Source organism: Xyrauchen texanus, chromosome 15, assembly GCF_025860055.1.
Source record: "Xyrauchen texanus isolate HMW12.3.18 chromosome 15, RBS_HiC_50CHRs, whole genome shotgun sequence".
Classification (NCBI taxonomy): domain Eukaryota; kingdom Metazoa; phylum Chordata; class Actinopteri; order Cypriniformes; family Catostomidae; genus Xyrauchen; species Xyrauchen texanus.
Genome location: NC_068290.1, coordinates 21,387,387 through 21,407,611, shown reverse-complemented (window position 1 = coordinate 21,407,611; position 20,225 = coordinate 21,387,387). Strand labels below are relative to the sequence as shown.

General features: G+C 40.0%; 1 protein-coding gene across 4 annotated transcripts; it reads left to right on the top strand.

Annotated features, from left to right (window-relative positions):
* The first annotated feature begins 1,261 nt into the window (after positions 1–1,261).
* On the top strand, positions 1,262–17,626 carry cblc (Cbl proto-oncogene C, E3 ubiquitin protein ligase). 4 transcript variants are annotated; one of them, XM_052143321.1, is made up of 13 exons: positions 1,262–1,440; positions 1,960–2,531; positions 6,121–6,267; positions 6,411–6,567; positions 6,724–6,845; positions 7,066–7,203; positions 11,550–11,637; positions 11,765–11,896; positions 12,660–12,836; positions 13,961–14,110; positions 14,886–14,947; positions 16,582–16,634; positions 16,890–17,626. In XM_052143321.1, exons 2-13 carry the CDS (start codon positions 2,170–2,172, stop codon positions 17,051–17,053), a joined length of 1,752 nt encoding a protein of 583 aa, XP_051999281.1. In that variant the 5' UTR covers positions 1,262–1,440; positions 1,960–2,169; the 3' UTR covers positions 17,054–17,626. The 4 variants fall into 4 exon arrangements, 3 of the variants coding, with proteins under 3 accessions (XP_051999281.1, XP_051999279.1, XP_051999280.1); XM_052143319.1 differs by having other exon boundaries at positions 12,657–12,836; XM_052143320.1 differs by lacking the exon at positions 1,262–1,440 and adding an exon at positions 1,473–1,673 and having other exon boundaries at positions 12,657–12,836.
* The last annotated feature ends 2,599 nt before the right edge of the window (positions 17,627–20,225 follow it).

Below are 20,225 nucleotides of genomic sequence, written 5' to 3'. Positions count from 1 at the left end.
ATTATGACATGAACTCAAATGGCAACACTTTAAGGAAAATAATAAAAATGCTCTCGGGTAAAACGTTATATGGATTTGGGCCCTTATCAAATTCACCACTTAAATTAATTTATGCAACTGTATGTTGTACAATTTTAACCTTACAATTTATGATTAAACAAATGTTCTTTCTATAAGGAGAGATGGGCATGTAAATAGAGATTGAGGAATGGCAAAAAAGAGACCCAGACTGAGATCCTCTTGCACAAGTTTCAAAAGCAGCTTTTATAGTTTAGGGCTGAGCGCCCTCTGCAGATGATGACACCTTTGGACTGTTCAATCTAAATGACGCCTGTGTACGGTCCGTAGTAGACTGATTTATATGCACCTGTGAACTTTAAAGTATTGCACCTGATCTTTGACAGGATAAAGAGGATTGTGGCATGCCAATCAGATACATATGACAGATAATATTTAGATTTAGCAACTTCGGAGCAATGATTCTTGAATCTAGTTTATTTAGAACTCAGGAAACATTCGCCATACAAGCAAATAAAACATCGTAATAATGGGTAACTCACTGACAGCATTCGTCATAAAAATATAAATAAATTAATAAATTAGAAAACAGGGCTAAAGGGGATTCAATATTTCAATTGGGCATTATTAGTGAAACATATGCTATTTCAATGTTGTCCGGACCAAAGAGGCAAGTTTATGAAATAAGTTTGCGTTAATCACGAACGTCGGTAGTCTGACAGCGGTCTGATATCGGGATTCGGGACTGATATCGGAGTCCCTTGCTTGGTTGTTTTGTTTTAATCTGTCTGAATGAGTTTAGTCTTTAAATTGGTGTCATGGTTATGTTTCGATTGTTGTGTTATTTATGTTTCATGGTTGTGTTTTATCTTGAATTAATTTTTATTCTATTAGCATTGATTAGGCCTATAATTGGAATGCATTGGAATACACATTTATTAAGACAAATTCTAGTAGATTTAAAATCAACTCATCAACAAGAATAATTCTCAATATGGTAAAACTAATCTGATGTATCCTAAAATTATAAGGCCACCTCTACAACAGTAACAGCACAGAAAATCTTGCTCACTCTCTTTTTAAAATCTTTTGTTACGTAGTCAGGAAGTTGTTCACTCATGGTCTGTCCAATACCCCAGAATTCAAACAGCGTCCCAACTGCACACAACCCGTGGTGCAAGGCTCTGCACAAACAAACCTGTTTGTCTGCCTGTTAGCTACCCGGAAACTAATCAGAGAACGAGAGAGGGAGAAAGAGAGGTGAATACCTACAGCTGAGTTCCTGTCCTAAACCAACGTAGTGTGCGTGTCCCTTCAAAATTTAGGACACAGACTTTCCTTACTGATACAATCAGACAGACTGAGAGAAGCCACATGGATGGGAGAGATAATGACTGAGGAAGAGCACTAAATGTCAAGAATGTAAGAATGGGTGGAGTGACGGGAGACTGGTAGTACAGAGATCAGATCTTATGTATTTCAAGTGTTTTCAAACGTTCTGTGTCATGTTTCTTTTTTTTTTTTACTTTCTTTTTTTTTCTTCTTCCTTTCATAATTTTAATGGAGAATTGTCAACAGATTTTTCATGACTAGAACTTTGGGCTTTTTTTTCTGTTGAGCAATAACAAGTTTAAGTACACCTGCAACCAACCCAGGTAATTGTTTTGTAAGGTGTTGTTGTTCCTTTGCTGCTTGGATAAGTGTGTTTTTCTTAAAGACATGTTTAATGTGGGGTCTTATCCTCCTTACATCATCATCAGCGATAACAGGACAAAGAGTTACTGGGGAAGTGGTTCTAGATAAATCACGCTTTCTAAAAATAGACCTCTTTTCTCAGAATAATGAGGACACAAAGTAACAAATAACCACTCGTTATTGTATTTGACTGTTTGATAGCCTTTGAGGCTTTCATGTTTTCATGCCATCTCTGATTACAACTAGGTGACCCGGTGATCATCATCATTGTGCACATACATACAAGAGGACATCTTCATCACCCACACTTCTTTAACTGTGAGAAGGACGTGAGTTATATCAACAAAATCTTAGATGACTATTGATTCTGACCTTTAAGACTATCACTCCACATGTTTATTGGGTGCTTGAGGCCAGTATATGCACTTACTAAGCGTTTCTATTTGAGCATCTATAATGGCAACGGCTAGAAGTTTGGAGATCAGTTCTCATTCTGTGTCCCAGTCCCCCACCAGCACTGACCGTAAACTTGTGGATAAAGTACTTAAGAGACTGGACAAACTGCATAAACTGTGCACTGACCCAAGGCTGGGTCTAAAAAATAGCCCACCATACCTTCCTGAGCTATTGTCAGAGACTGCAATTCACCTAACAGAAGTATGGGCACCCTACAGGGGAACCATGATGGCTGTGCCACGAGGGGACGAGGGAGAGTATCTTAGGGTCCATATCCGACATTTGCTAGACAAGACAGACAGAGCTACTCATCTATTCAAGGAGGGCAAGGAGAAGATGTTTGAAGAAACTTCAAGCTTCAGGTAAGATGAACCCATAGATTTGGATGGTCAGTTTAAATCTGGTAAAAGTTGTGTACAGTATATTGTTCTTATTTAGTGGATTCCACATTTAATTAGAGGCTCACATTAAATTAAAATAGGGTTAGGTACAGATGTTTATAATAAAATAATAACAAACACTAATACCTGTTACAATGTGCAATAACTATATGCAAATCAGACAATCCAAAGCGTTGTCTCTTAGTGTGAAGTTACGTCTGCAGAACTGTCGCTCACTGGATGTTTTTTGTTTTTGGCACATTTCTGAGTAAACTCTTCAGACTGTTGTTTGTGAAAATTCCAGGAGATCAGGAGTTATAGAAATGCTCAAACCAGCACGTATGGCACCAACAATCATGCCACGTTCGAAATAACTGAGATCATAATTGTATGTGCTGCACTGCTGCTGCAGGGCTGATTAGTTAATCGCATGAATATGCAGATGTACAGCTGTTCTTAATAAAGTGCTCAGTGAGTGTAGATCCTACTACAGTATGGGTGTTGTAAAAGTCTATTCTCATGTTAAACAGACTATGAGGCTGAGCTGCAAACAAAAATGTATTACAATTCATTTAGATTAATCAGGATTTTAAATTCAGTCATAAATTAAAATTACTATGCAAAATATCGTATGTCCACCAAATGTACCCATAAACAGAAACAGTTTTACGTAGGATGAAAGGTTGCTCCGTCAAGTTAATACAAACAACCTGACAGCAAACAAAGTGGCTTATTTTACATCTTAAGGAACCAAAAGATAGAAGTTGCTATTTAGTCCTCGTTGTGAGGCTTGACCAAGTTCCCTGGTCTGCTGTGACTACTAATGACCAGTGTGTGTATACTGTGCCATTATCATGGAAATGGGGGAAACGACCTCCAGTGGAAGCCAGCAGCTTAATTTTTATGTTTCCAGCATAGTAGTGGGCACAAAAAGTAGTTATTTTCAGTTCTTGTTTACACGATTTAACTTTAATATTTTGTTGTTGTTGTTTATTCATGCTTGAGAAAGAGGGAGAGAGAGTGATATCAAGTAAAATTCCTGAGACATTGAGAATTTTCAGTAAGCTATTCATTGATATTTGAGTAACAGCAAGTAAATTAATTAAATAATATGAATTCTTGTTGACAGGGCATCAGTGGGAGTCCTGGCTAACTTTGTGCCCAAGGTGAAATATAACACAACCAAAGAAGAAACACTTTTAAAACAACTACTTAACATTTACTCATCCTCATGACTTTTTTCTTCTGCAGAACACAAACAAATATTTTTAGAAGAAAATCAAACTCAGTTCTGTAGGGCCATACAATGCAAGTGAATGGTGATCAAAAATTTGAAGCTCCAAAAAGCACATACAGGCAGCATAAAAGTAATCCAGAATACTACATTGTTTTAATCCATGTCTTCTGAAGTGATCCACTTTTTCACAATAAAGCTTGACATCAGCAGTATCCTTGGTGATCATGAATTCAAGCTTGATTACACATCCAAGTGACATCTAGCCCTCTGTGCATGCGTCAAGCACTAGGAAGTGTAACTGAGCTTGAAATAATGATCGTGTATAAAGACTGCAATGGCAAGATGTACAGTGAAAAGGGAGTAAAATTTTGGTCCGTTCTCACCCAAAATCAATTAGATTGATTCAAAAACATTAAAAGATAAAACATTAAATATACTACAAATCAAGTGGGGAGCAATTGTTCTGTTGTGAAGAGACATATTGCCTCCAATTTTTGAGCCAAGTGGATTTTGAATGCAACTTCCAAAAAAATATTATTTGTATCTTTGATCATGAAGTTGCACGATTATATTCGAAGTTGCAACATTGTATGTTAAAAAAGTGTTGGTCTGAAATGTTATGGCAGAAATCACCCATTCACATGTCTAAATTTGACAGTCTAAACAAATCGCACCTTTTATAGGTCATTGGTTTATTAAAAATATATGTGTGTATTAGGTTGGGACACCACTCGACTAAGTATTATACATTTGGGAAGACCTACTAAGCAGCAATATGACTGCATTCATACTTTAAATACACACAGATCATTTCTTCTGATTTGTGACTGTAAGGCAGAGATGAAACCATATCAACATAGTTAGTGGACAGGACAGTGTACATGTGTGGTGGAACATTTATGAATGCAAGTAAAGGAAACGTTAGGCCTCAGAAGCAGTGTGCTTTCTGCTAAAAGCACAGATAAAAGGTAGAAAACAAAAGGAGGGGTTTGTGGCTTTGACACTAGTGGCCTTCATAGAGAAAGAGAGAGAGAGAAAGATAGAAAAGTAGATGAAAAGTGATTGTCAGTGTGGAAAAATTTGATTGCAAACATGCCACATGGTTGGTCAGTTTAGCACTCAGAGAAACAACACGTCTCAACACACTAACTCACAATACCCACAATCTAACAGAACAGGCACTTGTTAGTGTGAATTATGAGAAGGTTAATGGTTTTTAATTTTGTCCAAACTGTTTGAATCACAAAGCTGAAGCAGTGCATGTCTTCAAATATCACTTACTGCAGCATTCTGGCCAAACTGATACTCTGAAACATTGCATCTACTTTTTAGAGTTTGAACCGCTGTTTTTGCACTTCTATTCAGGAGTTGTATGTTTTGTTGTACATTTATTGAAACAGAGTGGCCCCAAAAATTATGTGGACACTTTAAAATGTCTGAATTTCATTGCATAGATAACACAATAACAAAACAAGTGGCATCTGCAAACAAATGATGCTATACTTTTTCTAATAAATATTTTCTTAGTTTTGTCATTTACATTTAACCAACTGGGTTTAGGGTCATTCTAGTGTATGCATTAATTTCACACAAGTGCCTTAGCAGAGTATCACACTATCTAACATGCTTCACTAACGTCTGACATCCATAAAGTTTTCAATAAGTTTTTGCCTTAATTTCAAACAATGTGTTTGTTTGTGTTTTTATCTTCTAATTTGAGACCTAACTAACTTTTTGTGAAATCTTTTGCTTAAAAGGTGTGCTTGTGCTAATTGGTTTTATATTTTATTATATGACGCAAAGACATTCATGCATTTTGTCACTATATACATAGAATTATTTCCTCTGCATTTGGAAGAGCATCTCTGTTTTAATGTGATTTGTTGGCACAAAGACAATAATAGATGAGACGTGCTGATCTGTGCCATGTTGTAGAGGATGCTGATTTTACTATGGCAACTTGGTCAATTACTAATGGAAAATTCTTTCAACCCAGCTGCAAAGACTCAAAGTGCATCAAAGTGCAACTTCCTGTTTCTAGTATTTCGATAGTATTGTGCATTGTGTGTATGCTAAGCTCTTGTTTCTTCATGCATGTATGTTTGTGCATGTAAGAATATGTTGTGTATGCCCACACATCTATAAAAAATGATGTACTATATGCGCAAATATGCACAGATTGGCAAATAAGCACCACAGTACTCCTGTGCACTTAGTACAGTTGCCCACTTTACATCCACACAGAAATGCAGACAATAGCTGTTCAATATTTGTGCTCATGATACCTTTTCGTTCATATTTACATCTCACCTTTTAGTTTGCTCTCTCTTTCAGGAGAAATCTTACAAAGCTGTCACTTCTGTTCAGCCACATGTTATATGAGCTGCAAACTATGTTTCCTGGGGGACGTTTTCAGGGTGATACCTATATGGTTACAAAGACAGAGGCTAAAGAGTTCTGGAGGACATCCTTTCAACACAAGTATGAGAAAAATATATAAATATTTATTTTTTACTCAATGCATATTGATGTATTAAACCTCTCTCTCTCTCTCTCTCTCTCTCTCTCTCTCTCTCTCTCTCTCTCTCTCTCTCTCTCTCTCTCTCTCTCTCGCTCTCTCTCAGGTGTATAGTGCAGTGGAAAATTTTTAAACAGCAGTTGAGGAGGGTTCATTACTTTGAAGAGGGAATGGAGGCTATGGCTTTGAAGTCCACAATTGATCTCACTTGTAACGATCACATATCCATCTTTGAGTTTGATATTTTCACCAGGCTTTTTCAGGTATCCATAGCTTAAAGGATAATAGCTGTGATATATCTACACGTATATACAATACGCTTTGGTTGCTCACATGAGAAATGCTAGTTTTGAGTTTGCAACTTTGTTTGTTTGTCATGTAGTTTAAAAAATAACAAAACTTAATTCTCCTCCTTTAAGCCCTGGTCAACTTTGTTACGGAATTGGAATCAACTAGCAGTAACTCACCCTGGATACATGGCATTTCTCACCTACGACCAGGTGAGGGTCCGACTGGAGCACTACATACATCGGCCTGGCAGGTAAGACACCCAGCAGAGGATAGTCGAGGTCACAGTGAGATGTGGGATCTGCTAAAATAAATAATTATTGAAAGTCCAGAGATTGGACTTAGATTGGGCAATCTATAAATTAATTCAGGTATGGGGTTGGGTTCATGGAATTTTACAATTAGTATACATCAACTATACAAAATTATTTTTAGTAAGCTCATGATTTAATTGGTTCTCTGTGTATCCACAGCTACATTTTCCGTCTCAGTTGCACACAAATGGGTCAGTGGGCAATTGGTCATGTGACCAATGATGGCAGCATTGTGCAAACCATTCCCCAGAATAGACCTCTCTACCAAGCACTCATTCAAGGTTTTAGGGAGGGCTGGTGAGTTCACAACTTCATATTGTCAACGAGCAGTAAAAAAAGTGGCCCCAAAAGGTGTATTAAGGCTCCTCTTAAAAATGCATGCATGCCTTTGCTTCATATAATAAAACATCAAACCAAGTGGCATGTTAAACAGCAATAAATCAAGCAATACATTTCACAAAAGATGATTATAGGTTTAATTTATTTTAAATGATGAAACACTATATGTACTGTTCAAAATGAAGGCAAAAAATATTTGGACACTTTCTTGTTGTCAAATGTTAGTGGAACATGTCCATATTCAATATGATGAGCTACACCTGTGGTTTCTCTGATACAACCTCTGTTACCTTGATCAACTTAAGTAATTTCTTAACTTCGAATAACCTTGAGGTCTGTTAACTAAATGTCATAACAAAAAATTCTAAGTCTAAGAAAAATGAAGTTACACTCGCTGAGCACTTTATTAGGAACACCTGTACGCCTTCTATAGCTCAGATCTTGCTAAAAAACATCCTGGTTACTATCATAACCTCCGTTCCCTGATGGAGGGAACGAGACATTGTGTCGGTCTTTGATAAAAAAAAGGCCAATGGGAATTGGCGAGTGGTATTTGCATACCACTCCCCCAAACATACAGGTACAAATAAGCTGGCGTGTGAACCGCTCATTCAGGTTTTGTGTTGAGGAGCCGAGAGAAGGTCCAGGCCATTTCAGCAGGTAGTCCAACATTGTGGCAGGAGGGACACAACATCTCGTTCCCTCCATCAGGGAACAGAGGTTACGAAAGTAACCAGGACGTTCCCTATCTGTCACTCACTCGACGTTATGTCGATGTTGTGACATTAGGGGTCCCTAAACGAAACGCCACAACTAGCTGAACTGTGTTTCATAAACTGACGCTGCGAGATGGGCAGATTACTGTGTGCCTCGTAGCCAGCGCACCAGGCCAATCCCGGGGGTATTTTGAGTGGAAATACGTCACATGGTCTTGCTGAGCCTTGTCGGAAGTATGTAATGTGGAGAAGTCCCATGGGAGGTCCTTCCCAATGGGGGGAGGAGTTTCTACAAACATGGTGGCTGGGGAAGATGCCCAAGGAAGATGCAGTTTACCAACAGGGAAATTATTTAGGGAAGATATACATTGCATGGGGTCACCTATGGGGAACCAACACATGAGGACCACCTACCACAGTACAGGGCTTAGTTAGCACATGTAATGAGATGGCAGCAAGTTTCTCCACAAACTCGTCTGCCACAGGGCTAGGAGGAAGTCATCCAGGGAACAAATTTTGTGAACACTACTGGGAGTCAACAGCACACGTCTTCAGCTCAGGGGAGGTGAAAGGTGTTATGCGCAAGCAATACACCCAGCCAAATGTTCCGGACTTACCTGTTCGTTTCTGCCAAGACACGGGACAAAATCGGCTCAACCTGGAGATTGTAGAACCTCGCAAAAGTGTTGGGTGTTACCCAGCCTGCTGCTCTGCAAATGTCTGTTAGAGAGGCGCCATTGGTCAAGGCACAGGAGACCGCCACACTCCTGGTAGGATGGGCTCATAGCCCCGTGGGAGGCGGCACGTGCCGGGCATGATATGCCATCGCTATGGCGTCAAATGCCCAGTGGATGATCCTCTGCTTGGAGACAGCGCTTCCTTTCTGCTGTCCACCAAAGCAGACAAAGAGCTTTGGAGACTCTAAAGATCTGCAAGCGATCCAAATAGATGCGTAAAACGCACATCAGACACAGCGATGTCAAGGCTGGGTCTGCCTCCTCCTAGGGCAGATCTTGCAAGTTCACCACCTGATCCCTAAATGGGGTTGTGGGAACCTTGGGCACATAGCCCTGTTGGGGTCTCAAAATCACGCGAGAGTTGCCCGGACCGAACTCCAGGCACATTTTGCTGACAGAGAACGCTTGCAGGTCACCTACCCTCTTGATGGAAGTGAGCGCATTCAGGAGGGCAGTCTTTAAAGAGAGTGCCTTAAGCTCAGCTGACTCCAAAGGCTCAATGGGTGCTCCCCGTAGACCTTGAAGGAATACCTAGAGGTCCCATGAGGGAACGAGGTGCGATTTGGAGGGATTCAACCTCCTGGCCCCTCTCAGGAACCTGATGATCAGGTCGTGCTTCCCTAAGGACTTACCTTCCACTGTGCCATGGTGTGCTGCTATAGTGGCTACATACACCTTCAAGGTGGAGGGGGAAAGCCACCCCTCCAACCTCTCCTGCAGGAAGGAAAGCACCGGTCCGACTGAGCATATCTGGTGGTCTTCGCGTCGGGAAAAACACCACCAGTGAACAGACGCCACTTCAAGGCATACAGGTACCTCGTAGAGGGAACCCTAGCCTGAGAGATCGTGTCTACCACGGTGGGTGGTAGGTCACTTAGGTCTTCCGTGTCCCATCCAGGGGCCAGACATGGAGGTTCCAGAGGTCTGGTCACGGGTGCCAAATGGTGCCCCGTCGTGAGGAGTGTGAGTTCCAAAACCAAGTCTGGCTGGGCCAGTAGGGTGCTACTAGTAGGACCTGCTCTTCGTCCTCCCTGACCTAGGCTCACTGTGGGAAAGCATATTTGCATAGTCCAGGGGGCCAGCTGTGTGCCAGCGCGTCTATACTGTGAGGTGCCTTGGTCAGGGCGTACCAAAGCTGGCAGTGGGAGGAATCTGGGGAAGCCTACCTGTGCCTGCCTGAATCAACTCCAAATCAGCTGGATCACCTGAGGGTGGAGTCTCCACTTTCCCCTGCAGGTAACATGTCGTGGCAGCGTGTCCGCTGCAGTGTTGAGGTCGACCACGATGTGAGTGTCTCGCTGCGACTTAATGTGCTGGTGAATCCAGAGGAGGAGACGGTGGGCGAGTTGTGACATACAATGGGAGCATAAACTGCCTTGACAGTTGATGTATGCCACCATTGCTGTAGCCAGGAGCCTCTGAAACCATTTCAGTGGAACCGCTGTTTTCTGCCTGAACGGCTTCAAACAGGCAAGCACCGACTGTGCATGCACATTCGTGAGGTGCGCCGTCATCGAAACTGAGTACCACCATGAACCAATCTTGATGTCAGCACCCAGACATGAAAGACAGCGATCGTGGCCATCAGAAGGCAAGCGATAACGACCGCAACCAGGAATAATACACAAACGGAAAGGCATCTTTAAAAAGACATTTCCGTGTGTGCCGCTCTTTTAGAATATACTCTTTTAAATACTCTTTTAGAATATACTCTTTTAGGGTTCTGCCGAAGCACCCAGGGGCGATCTCTACAGTGCACCAGTGCAGAGAGGGGAGAAGCCGCTGAAATGTGCCGTCAGATCCAGCAAAGGTGAATGGAAGCCATGGGAAATTCAGCACAGTGAACATCGACCGCTCGGCTCCGAAGAGAAAATCTGAATGAGCGGTTTGCACGCCAGCTCCTTTATGCCCATATGTTCGGGGGAGTGGCATGCACATACCACTCGCCAACTATGTTGATTTAATGTGTTAATTCTGTGCGATTAATTGTGTTAAAAATAACATGTTAAAAAAATTTACGCAATTAATCACAATGCCCCCGGATTGTAATAGGAAGATTCCTAAGAAATGCAAGCTTGTAGTACCACCTGTTTAGGAATCTTATGCCAGTCATTGGCATACAGTTCACAGCAATCCATTTTGCAATTGAATTTGTCAATCAGTTCGAGATTCATTATGAGGGCTTGTTTAAGGACTCGTCAATTTCAACAAGCGTCAGACATGCTTGTGTAGCGTCGCGGGTGCGTTGCGTCATAAACATAAACTTTTTAGGTCACTGTGTCAAGTTACATATAGTTTAATACTTAGAACACATCTTGAGATCCCTTAGTTCGAATTTGCGCTCCATCAAATGTTTTGAACGCAAGAACATAACGAATGTCTGTTTTGTGCTGTGTGGTTGTTTTCTTCACTGTATTGCCACACAGCTGAAATTTCAATTACTGCCCTCTAGAGTAAACAGGTGGTACTACAAGCTTGCATTTCTTAGGAATCTTCCTATTACAATCTGGGGGCATTGTGATTAATTGCGTACAAATTTTTTAACGTGTTATTTTTAACACAATTAATCGCACAGAATTAACACATTAAATCGACAGCCCTAACACTGATTAATACAGAAGAAGCATCTGCACTTGTCATGCATGTGCTATTATTTTGTTTGTGCCTGTTATAATGAATAGCGATTCGATTCTGGATCCCCTTGTTTTTAAAGTGAAAAGTTTTCCACTACTATACCAACAAGTAATATTTAATATACAATGGATTTATCGACTGCACAAAATTTTCCTGGGACCAACAAGTGTTGGAAAACAGCTATGTAAATTCTAATTTGTAATACTTATATTTAAAGCTATTTGTATCCTGATGGGCGTGAAGTTAACCCTGACCTCACCAGCCTGTGCCGTCCAGCTCACAAGGGTCGAGTCAAAGTTACAGAGGTAACGAACGATTCATAATCACCAACAAGAACATCTAACATTCCTAAATGTGTAGGCCTACTAATGTCTGGATTACATTTAAATTTTTTGTGTGACACTTGGACTTTTTTTATGTTTCTCTCTTCAGGAGCAGTATGAGATGTATTGTGAGATTGGCAGCACGTTTCAGCTATGCAAAATTTGCACAGAACGAGACAAAGACACTCGCATTCAGCCGTGTGGACATCTGCTGTGTCAGCCCTGCCTGACTGGCTGGCAGGTATATTGTTATTCTTACTGTGCTCAAAACATTGAATCTATCTCACATTCATATTCACACAAACAATCAACTGTGGTGAGGTTACACCCAAAAACTGACATTCAAATAAGCTGTGCTTCATTACATGTACAGATTATGTTTCTTGTTCTTAAAAATATATAATCATAATAAACATGATATATTTGAAACTTATAATCATTTGAATTATTTCCTATTTGAAAATAATCATTTGGAAATACTAAAATATTAAAATATTTAAATATCCTAACCCCATTCATTCAGACTGCAGTGACACAGTGTTGTGTGAAATGTAGTGTTTGCCACATCGCAATGCAAAATGACCTAACATTTTGTCTGAGGCTTCCTGGCTGTGTTTGATCAAGCTTGGTTTGTGTGTGACTGATTTTCCACTTCTCTCAAATTCAGTCACACTTGATTGCATACTGAGATAACATTTACCTTTGAGAATGAGAGGACATGATGCATTTCTGCAACTCTAATGTAAATTTAGAGCAATTTTGTTTTATAAAGCAACTTGTGGGGGGTGGGGGGGCTGTGTATCGCAGCGAGTATTGACACTAACTACCACCCCTGGAGTCGCAAGTTAAAATTTCTTGTAGTATGAGGTGTGGTGTAAGCATGCCCTCTTAAGGTGGAAATTAAGAACTAGAGTCAGTAGTTTTTAGCCCTAATAGCCCTGTGCATTAGATATTGCAATTATGTGAATTTATATGTGTGACACACCTACTCTGATACCCAGCAGTCAGATGGACACACATGCCCCTACTGCCGGTGTGACATAAGAGGCACCGAGCCCATCCTCATTGAGCCATATCAGCCAGTGAGGAGGGCAAGCCAGAGGGAGGAAGAGGAAGAAGACGAAGAGGAGGATCATGAGGATGTGGAGCTGCTGATGAAACAACTGGCTTGTATGAAAAAGGTTAGAGTGTTTTAGCCTTTTTAGCCATCTCAGTCCATAAGTATTTTTCCTATTATTTTTTTTCCATAGGTTTTTATAAAATACTTCATTAAAGATTTCTAAGCCATGAACCAAGCCAACCAGCTAGTACAAGGTGAATCAATGTGAATCACCAAGGGGAATCACAACATTACAAACCTTGAATTTGAAGCAAAAAAGTATTTGAAAATCAGACAAAATGTCAAAGGCACAAGACTGTGTTCTATCTATCTTTCACAAATAATTTTTCGTGAATGACGTTATTGAATATATAAATAATATATAGGAATATTGATTTTATTTTGTTGAGAAACAATATATTTTAAGTTTACAACACAATAATCCGATATGTAGTTTGAAGATGTGTAAGGAGACGATTGCATCATTCAAAGTGCATCATGGGAGTGGGCAGTCGCTGCTGGACTTGTTTGGTGCACTTTGTTGACTGTGGTTCTCTGATTGGTGGATCTGTCTCTGCTGGACCAAGGGTAATGTAGTTATTCACTAGGAATTAGGATAGTAAACACGATTTTTAAACAATGAAGTTGAAATAACACTGACTGATAGCTTCAACGGAAGCATATACCATCCATATACCATCAATGAACAGCCTCGGAGCTCAAGGAGCTTAAAAGGTTTATAAGTTATCATTGAAAATAAATTTGTCTATAAAGGAAAGAATGGGAACCAGCTCAATACAGTGGCCTTAAAATATATTTGGAGACTTAAGCCACACTTATGGTAAAAAATAATAATTTAATTGCATAGATAACAACATATCAAACCAATTGGCATCTAAAGTGCAAAAAAAAAATAAATAAAAGATGTTTAGTATATGAAGTACAGTAAGTATGCTTTATATGCATGAAGCCAGTTTCCTTATAGTTCACATGTGTCCTAGCAGAGTATCCACAGGTTTATTCACAACGGGCCTACACATCCTTTATTATTAGCAGTGCATATTCTAATATTTGTAAGGAATACAAATCCCTCACAACACAGTTTTCATTTGTGCCGTATTAAATATGGTGTCTACCCTGACTAAGGTCTATAGTGCTTTGTTAATCACACTTTCACCACACTCTCTCTTTCCGTCACTATTACAGATATCACAGGAGGAGTACCAAGTTCCCAGATCCAGCCTTTCACCTCCTCCCCCTCCTCCAAAACACAGTGCGCTCTCACCCTGTCCCTCTCCCAGAAGGCACTCCAAATCATCTAGCTCAGGCACACAGGCCATGGCTCAGTCTATTTTGGTGGGTCTTTCTGTTTGTCTATTTTTCTAGGCTATATATTTTTAACTATATTGTGATTGTGGTTGATAACCTAATTATGAAATGATTTCACTTTGAAATTAATAAAAGGGGACATGACATGCCTTTTTTTTTAAATTATTTTACAGTAATATGTTCCTTGAGGCTCAATTATAATATTAGTAAAGTTTTTTACACACACATTTTTTGAATAATATTTGTAAAACATGACCAATTCCCACCCTCATTCTGACCCTCTGTCAGAAACGCTCAGCTTTGGTGCTGCTTCTCTTTTAAGAACTGACAGTAAATGTTTTGATTGGCTCTTTTCTCTTGACTGACATGCTCTCTACTTGCCATCTCACTGCTCACCGCTACTAGGCGTGCTACGGAAGTGATAAGGTAAAGTAGGTGTTGATGTGTTATTTCAGTTTAGCTTGATGCAGGTGGTCAGATGCAAATGTCTACCACAGTGTGACATCACAATGTGGTGGAAGTAGAGAATGAATCATTTTGACAGCTTGGTTATATAGTACAATGACCTCTTATATGTCAAAAGATCAAGGAAAGATGTCTTCCTCATGTCATGACCCCTTTAAACGTTTAAAACATATGAAATTATTTTCACATTCCACTTTGGTATGTGCATGGTCCTCAGTGGTTGATTGCTAAATTGAAATACACTCCGATTATCAAAACAATTTGTTGATATTTCCATAGCATTCTTCTTTGCTTTGTCCAACTGTATTCAGAATAGGTCATTTTGTTCTCTCCCTAGAAAGCCACACCAAGTTCCTGGCCAGAAAACCTACTAAGTCAAACTAAAGCCTCCTCAGATAGGTATTATATGATCTGACTATGAATTACTGTATTTCACAAATATAGAGTGGCAAGACTCAGTTCCCATTTATATTAAATAAAAGGCCAAAGCTATTTGCTCTAAGCGATAGATGCTATTTGCACTAAGTGTAAATAGCATTAAAAAGCATCTTCTTTTCACTGAGTGCAAATGGTGTTAGATGCTATTTGCACTAGTTAAATACTATCATACAGTATAGGGGCAGTGTATATTGTGTTTATTTAGAGTCCCACAGACACCCTACACCAACCCCTTCCCCTAAACCTAATCCTAACCTTCCTATACAAAACTTAACCATGGTTTTACTACAGTAACCACAGTATCACCATGGTATTTTGTAGTAATTTCATAGTAAAACACCAAATTAAAAATCTTTACTATATTCACTCCATATTATGTAGTAACATCATGGTTAATTGATTTAAAACTTTGTTAAAAAAGCATGGCCTCTACAATATTACATGATTAATTTTACCCACAAAATATTACAGGAAATATTACAGTTTTTTCTCAATTGCTTTGGCTCATTTTTTGAAACAGTCTTAACATTCTCTAAACTGTAAGTGCAATAACTGTTTTATTGGATATCACAACTCTATTGCATGTCTGCAAAATGTAGAAACTCACCCATCTGAGTTTGATCTGAAAGGTCAATACTGTACAATACTGTAGTACACAGAAAAAGGAAATGCACATTTGTATGTATACAGTAAATTTATTTTTCTATTACATTACATTTGCATGTCCATTTTTACACATTTTTTACATGTAATGTCATATATAGTGAACAGAAAATTGCCACAAAACGAAAAAAAAATGAAATAAAAAACAAAACGGCAACAATGAAATAACCTGCGATATTTCTGTAAAAATAATAAATTGTACCTCCTCACAGTGCGTAACACTACAAGTTTCCATCTTCTTGGTGGACATCCTGTCGCTCTTGTTGGTCTGGCCAGAGATTTAGCTGACATCACGAACATTCCATGCTATAGATATTTATGGAATATACATGTTTGTCTGACAGATTTTGATAATTGAATGGATCATTTTGCATGTGATCACATGATGAAAGAATGTTTAGAAGTTGTGAAGAGTATGACAATTTCACTGAGAATCAGTTTTGATCAGCAAGCCATGTGCATTTAGTTATTTTGCTTTTGCACACGTGCCAAAATATATGCAATTTGCTTGAATGAGTACGAAATTAAAATCTGCTGTGAACAAGAAACTAATTGTTCAGGGATTTTAATTTATTGTTTTGAAAACATTATTCTCATTCGAGAATTGAGCCAAACTGAAATTGAGAAAACTGTAAGTGTGGAGACAGGAAACGGGATGGGAAAAAGTGGGACAAAGGGGGGAATCGAACATGGGACATCCGTTTGATAAACTCATCTACACCATCTTCATTTTTATTTCTGTTTCTCCACCAGACTATTGTAGTGAAAATAGCCCCACTCTGTGGCAGGAGCTATTCACGCTTAGTGCATATTGTCACACTGTAAATGTAAATAAAATGCTGTACAATGTTCACAAGTATGCAAATACAAATTGCTTACAAGTGCCTTTTGTGTAATTCCTTTTCTGCCCCATTTCAACCTTCTGACACAAGTGAGGAACTGACCGAACCCATCCATCCCTCCACTTCCCTGGCTGGCAGAAACAGTGAGTTTCATATCTAACCTTCTCATCCTCAACCAGGGATTGATACCACATATATTTATTATGACTGTAATATTTTAATTACATTACCTGGATCAATTTCCATTTGTTAGCCTGAGAAAAGTAACACATTCTCTTGAACACCAAGGACCTTTAGTTGTTTTTGTTCTTGTAAACTGATATCAAGTGTCAGTTAATAGAATAGAATCATCTGAGTAAAAGCCAATTCTGATGAAGCATAATTGCCATCTCTCTAAGGTGGGGTGCCCTGGGAAGTGCCTTCAGTTTCTGTAAAACAGAGGCGGAGAGAGAAAAGAAGGGAGAAGAAAGAAGAAGAAGAGGGTGACAGTAAGGTGGTGGATTCAGCACTTCTCTCAGGAAGACAATGTCATGGGGAGACAGAAAGAAACACTTCATCCTGACAAGAGAAATTTCACCTCAGACTTCAGACTAAGAGTGTGTATATATTGGCAAGACAAAAAATTGTTATATCAACATGTCCGGACAATCAAACTTATTAAAATTACTCATTAATCACAATATTCTGCACAAACATGTAAATATGATTGTTATCAAAGTTCAACTAACCCATGCATCAACAAAGCAGAAAACATCTTTTAAATTTAAATTTGTCATTTTAACACATTTGAAGTTCTACCTCATGCAACTAAATGTAAAAGCACTGTCTTTTGAAGGACTTCACCTGAATACACTTTTGTCAAGACAAAGGATTTTTTTCTTTTATACCTTTGAAGATGGACAAACAGACAAACAGGCAGACAGACAGACAGACAGATAGACATTAGTGCTTAACAAATGTAACAACTTACTATTTCATATAGTGTGACTAAGCCAATGATCTCTGAGGTGTCAGTGATTGTTAGATAAAAAAAAGAAAATCATAAATATCTCTGTGATGATAACCAAATCTATGGAATCACTTACATGACCACTAACCCATCACCAAATAAAGAAAGGGGATTTTTTTAAATGATTGAGAGGATGGTCTTGGCTTGTAAATTACTACAGATTAAGACTCCGCTTTTCTTAAAGGAGTAAAATAATATCCAATATGTTGCCAATATCAAACTGACTTTCAATAACATCAGTGTTTGGTTTGTTTCTTGATGCAGTCCTGCCAAGTAAATAACTTCTTTGGCATCTTGCAACATTTCAACCATTCCTTTATTTAGGAGATAATTCATTGCTCCAAGAGCAAGTCCCCCAGCTCCGCACATTCCCAAAATAGGAATTGTACTGAGCACATACTCAATCTTCATTACTGTTCCAGCCTTAGATGAGTTGAAAAACTTGATAACAACATCTGCATTGATTCCATAGGCAAAAAGGGATCTTCTGCCTGATTTTAGCTTATCTAATGGCTTGTACACTCTTTCTCTCTGCTAAACTTTGTATGGACTTATCATCGAGGCCAGAGTTCTTGTAAATTCGATTGAAGAAGCTCATCACTATGCCAACGTCACACCCAAAGCCATAGCCAGGTATCGGAGCCATTGCAAGAGCACCAGATCCCATGGCTGTTAGCCAGACCATTTTCTTAAAGTATTTCTTTTTCTTCTGGAGCACTTGCATTGAACAAACTGGCAGTGACTGACCAAGAGGAAATCTCATGTGAGAGGGTTGGTCTTCTTCCAGGACTTTCAATAATGTGTGAAAGTCATATTTGTCTAAGTCAAATGAAGAAGCAGAAAAACCTTTGGGTTTACAAGATTCTTCAGATTTTCCATACAGTCTGCTCTTATTTTGTTAAGAACACGATGTTCTGTGAAACCCCTTTTCTTCATCTGGCTATGGATATCGTTGTCAACTTTTGAGCAAACAAAGTAAGAAGACTTCTTGCTCTTCTTTATCATTGTGGCAAATCAGAATGAAGAAATCGAACATGTCAAATCTTACATCTTTCAGGTACTTCTTCACCTTGAACTTTGGGGTCCCAATGCCTGGCAGATACCAGATCTTCTTCATATTAGGCATTTCTGGATGTGGAAACATAGTTTGCTCCATGGTGACTTTCCCACTCCTGACATCCCTGTTAATGCCACATTGAGTAAGACATTTTACAAATTGCCCATCTGTTCATTAATCTTCACTGTAGTTTCTGGAGATGAAACTTCATAGGTTTTTATAAGATCCACAATATCTGGGTCCATGTAAGTATGCTCCTTTTGAATCTAGGGATGTTTCATAATAAGCCAGAACCATGGCCTCAGATCTTGAGGTGCTAATCCTCATCCCAGCCGCTTCACACTCAACTGGCGATCAATCCAGTGAGAGCTGAAGGTTACAGGCCGATGATGACATGAAGACCACATCATCTGCAAAAAGCAGCGATGAGATCCCCAGCCCACTGAAACGAACAGCACCCCTTCCCCAACTCGACTACACCTCGATATCCTTTCCATGAATATCACAAACAAGATTGGTGACAAAGCGCAGCCCTGGCGGAGACCAACCCCCACATGGAATGAACTCGACTTTGTTCCGAAGACCCGGACCCAGCTCTCGCTTTGGACGTTCAGGGATTGGATCGCCCTAAGAAGGGGACCCACCCCATACTCCCGCAGCACCTCCCACAGTATTACAGGACCCGGTCATATGTCTTCTATAGATCCACAAAACGCATGTAGACCAGATGGGCATACTCCCATGCCCCCTCAAATTTGGTTTTCCAGAAGCACTTTGATGCAGACCGAAAGTCCTTCTCCATGGCTTCTCTGAACTTTTCCCACACCCACTGCTTTGCCTCCGTCACGGCAGAGGCCACAGCCCTTCGGGCCTGTCAGTACCTTGCAACTGCCTCAGAAGACCTCCAGGACATCATATCCCGGAAGACCTCTTTCTTCTGTCGGACGGCTTTCCAGACCACCAGGTTCCACCACAGTGTTCAAGGGTTACCGCACCTTGAGGCCACAGCTCTCCACCGCGGCTTCGGCAATGGAAGCTTTGAGCATTGCCCACTCCAGTTCAATGTCCCAACCTCCGCAGGGATGCCTGAAAGCTCTGCTGGAGGTGTGAGTTGAAGATCTCGCAGACAGGGGCCTCCTCCAAAAGTTCCCAGTTCATCCCGCACTACTCGCTTGGGCTTCCCAGGTCTATCCAGTGTCTTTCCCCACCCCCTGACCCAACTAACCACCAGATGGTGATCGGTTGACAGCTCCGCCCCTCTCTTCACCCGAGTGTCCAAAACATATGGCCTCAGATCCGAGGACACGATTACAAAATCGATCATCGACCTTCGGCCTAGGGTGCTCTGGTACCACGTACACTTATGAGCATCCTTATGTTCGAACATGGTGTTTGTTATAGATAATCCATGAATAGCACAGAAGTCTAACAACAAAGATCCAATCGGGTTCAGATTGGAGAGGCCGTTCTTCCCAATCACACCTCTCCAGGTGTCTCTGTCATTTCCCGCGTGCATGTTGAAGTCACCCAGCATCACTATGGAGTCCCCTACTGCAGCCCTATTCAGGACTCCAAGAAGGCTGAATACTCTGAACTGCTGATCGGTGAATATGCACAGACAATAGTCAATTAGCAAATACTTGTGCAGAATGGGAACTGTTTCTTCTT

Bases quoted from the DNA above. Each gene is read 5' to 3' on its own strand.
- cblc (XM_052143319.1), top strand. From the start codon at position 2,170: ATGGCAACGGCTAGAAGTTTGGAGATCAGTTCTCATTCTGTGTCCCAG. The intron at 6,268-6,410 runs GTATGAGAAAAA...GCTCTCTCTCAG, and splicing joins AGGACATCCTTTCAACACAA to GTGTATAGTGCAGTGGAAAA. The intron at 14,948-16,581 runs GTATTATATGAT...TTCTGACACAAG, and splicing joins ACTAAAGCCTCCTCAGATAG to TGAGGAACTGACCGAACCCA.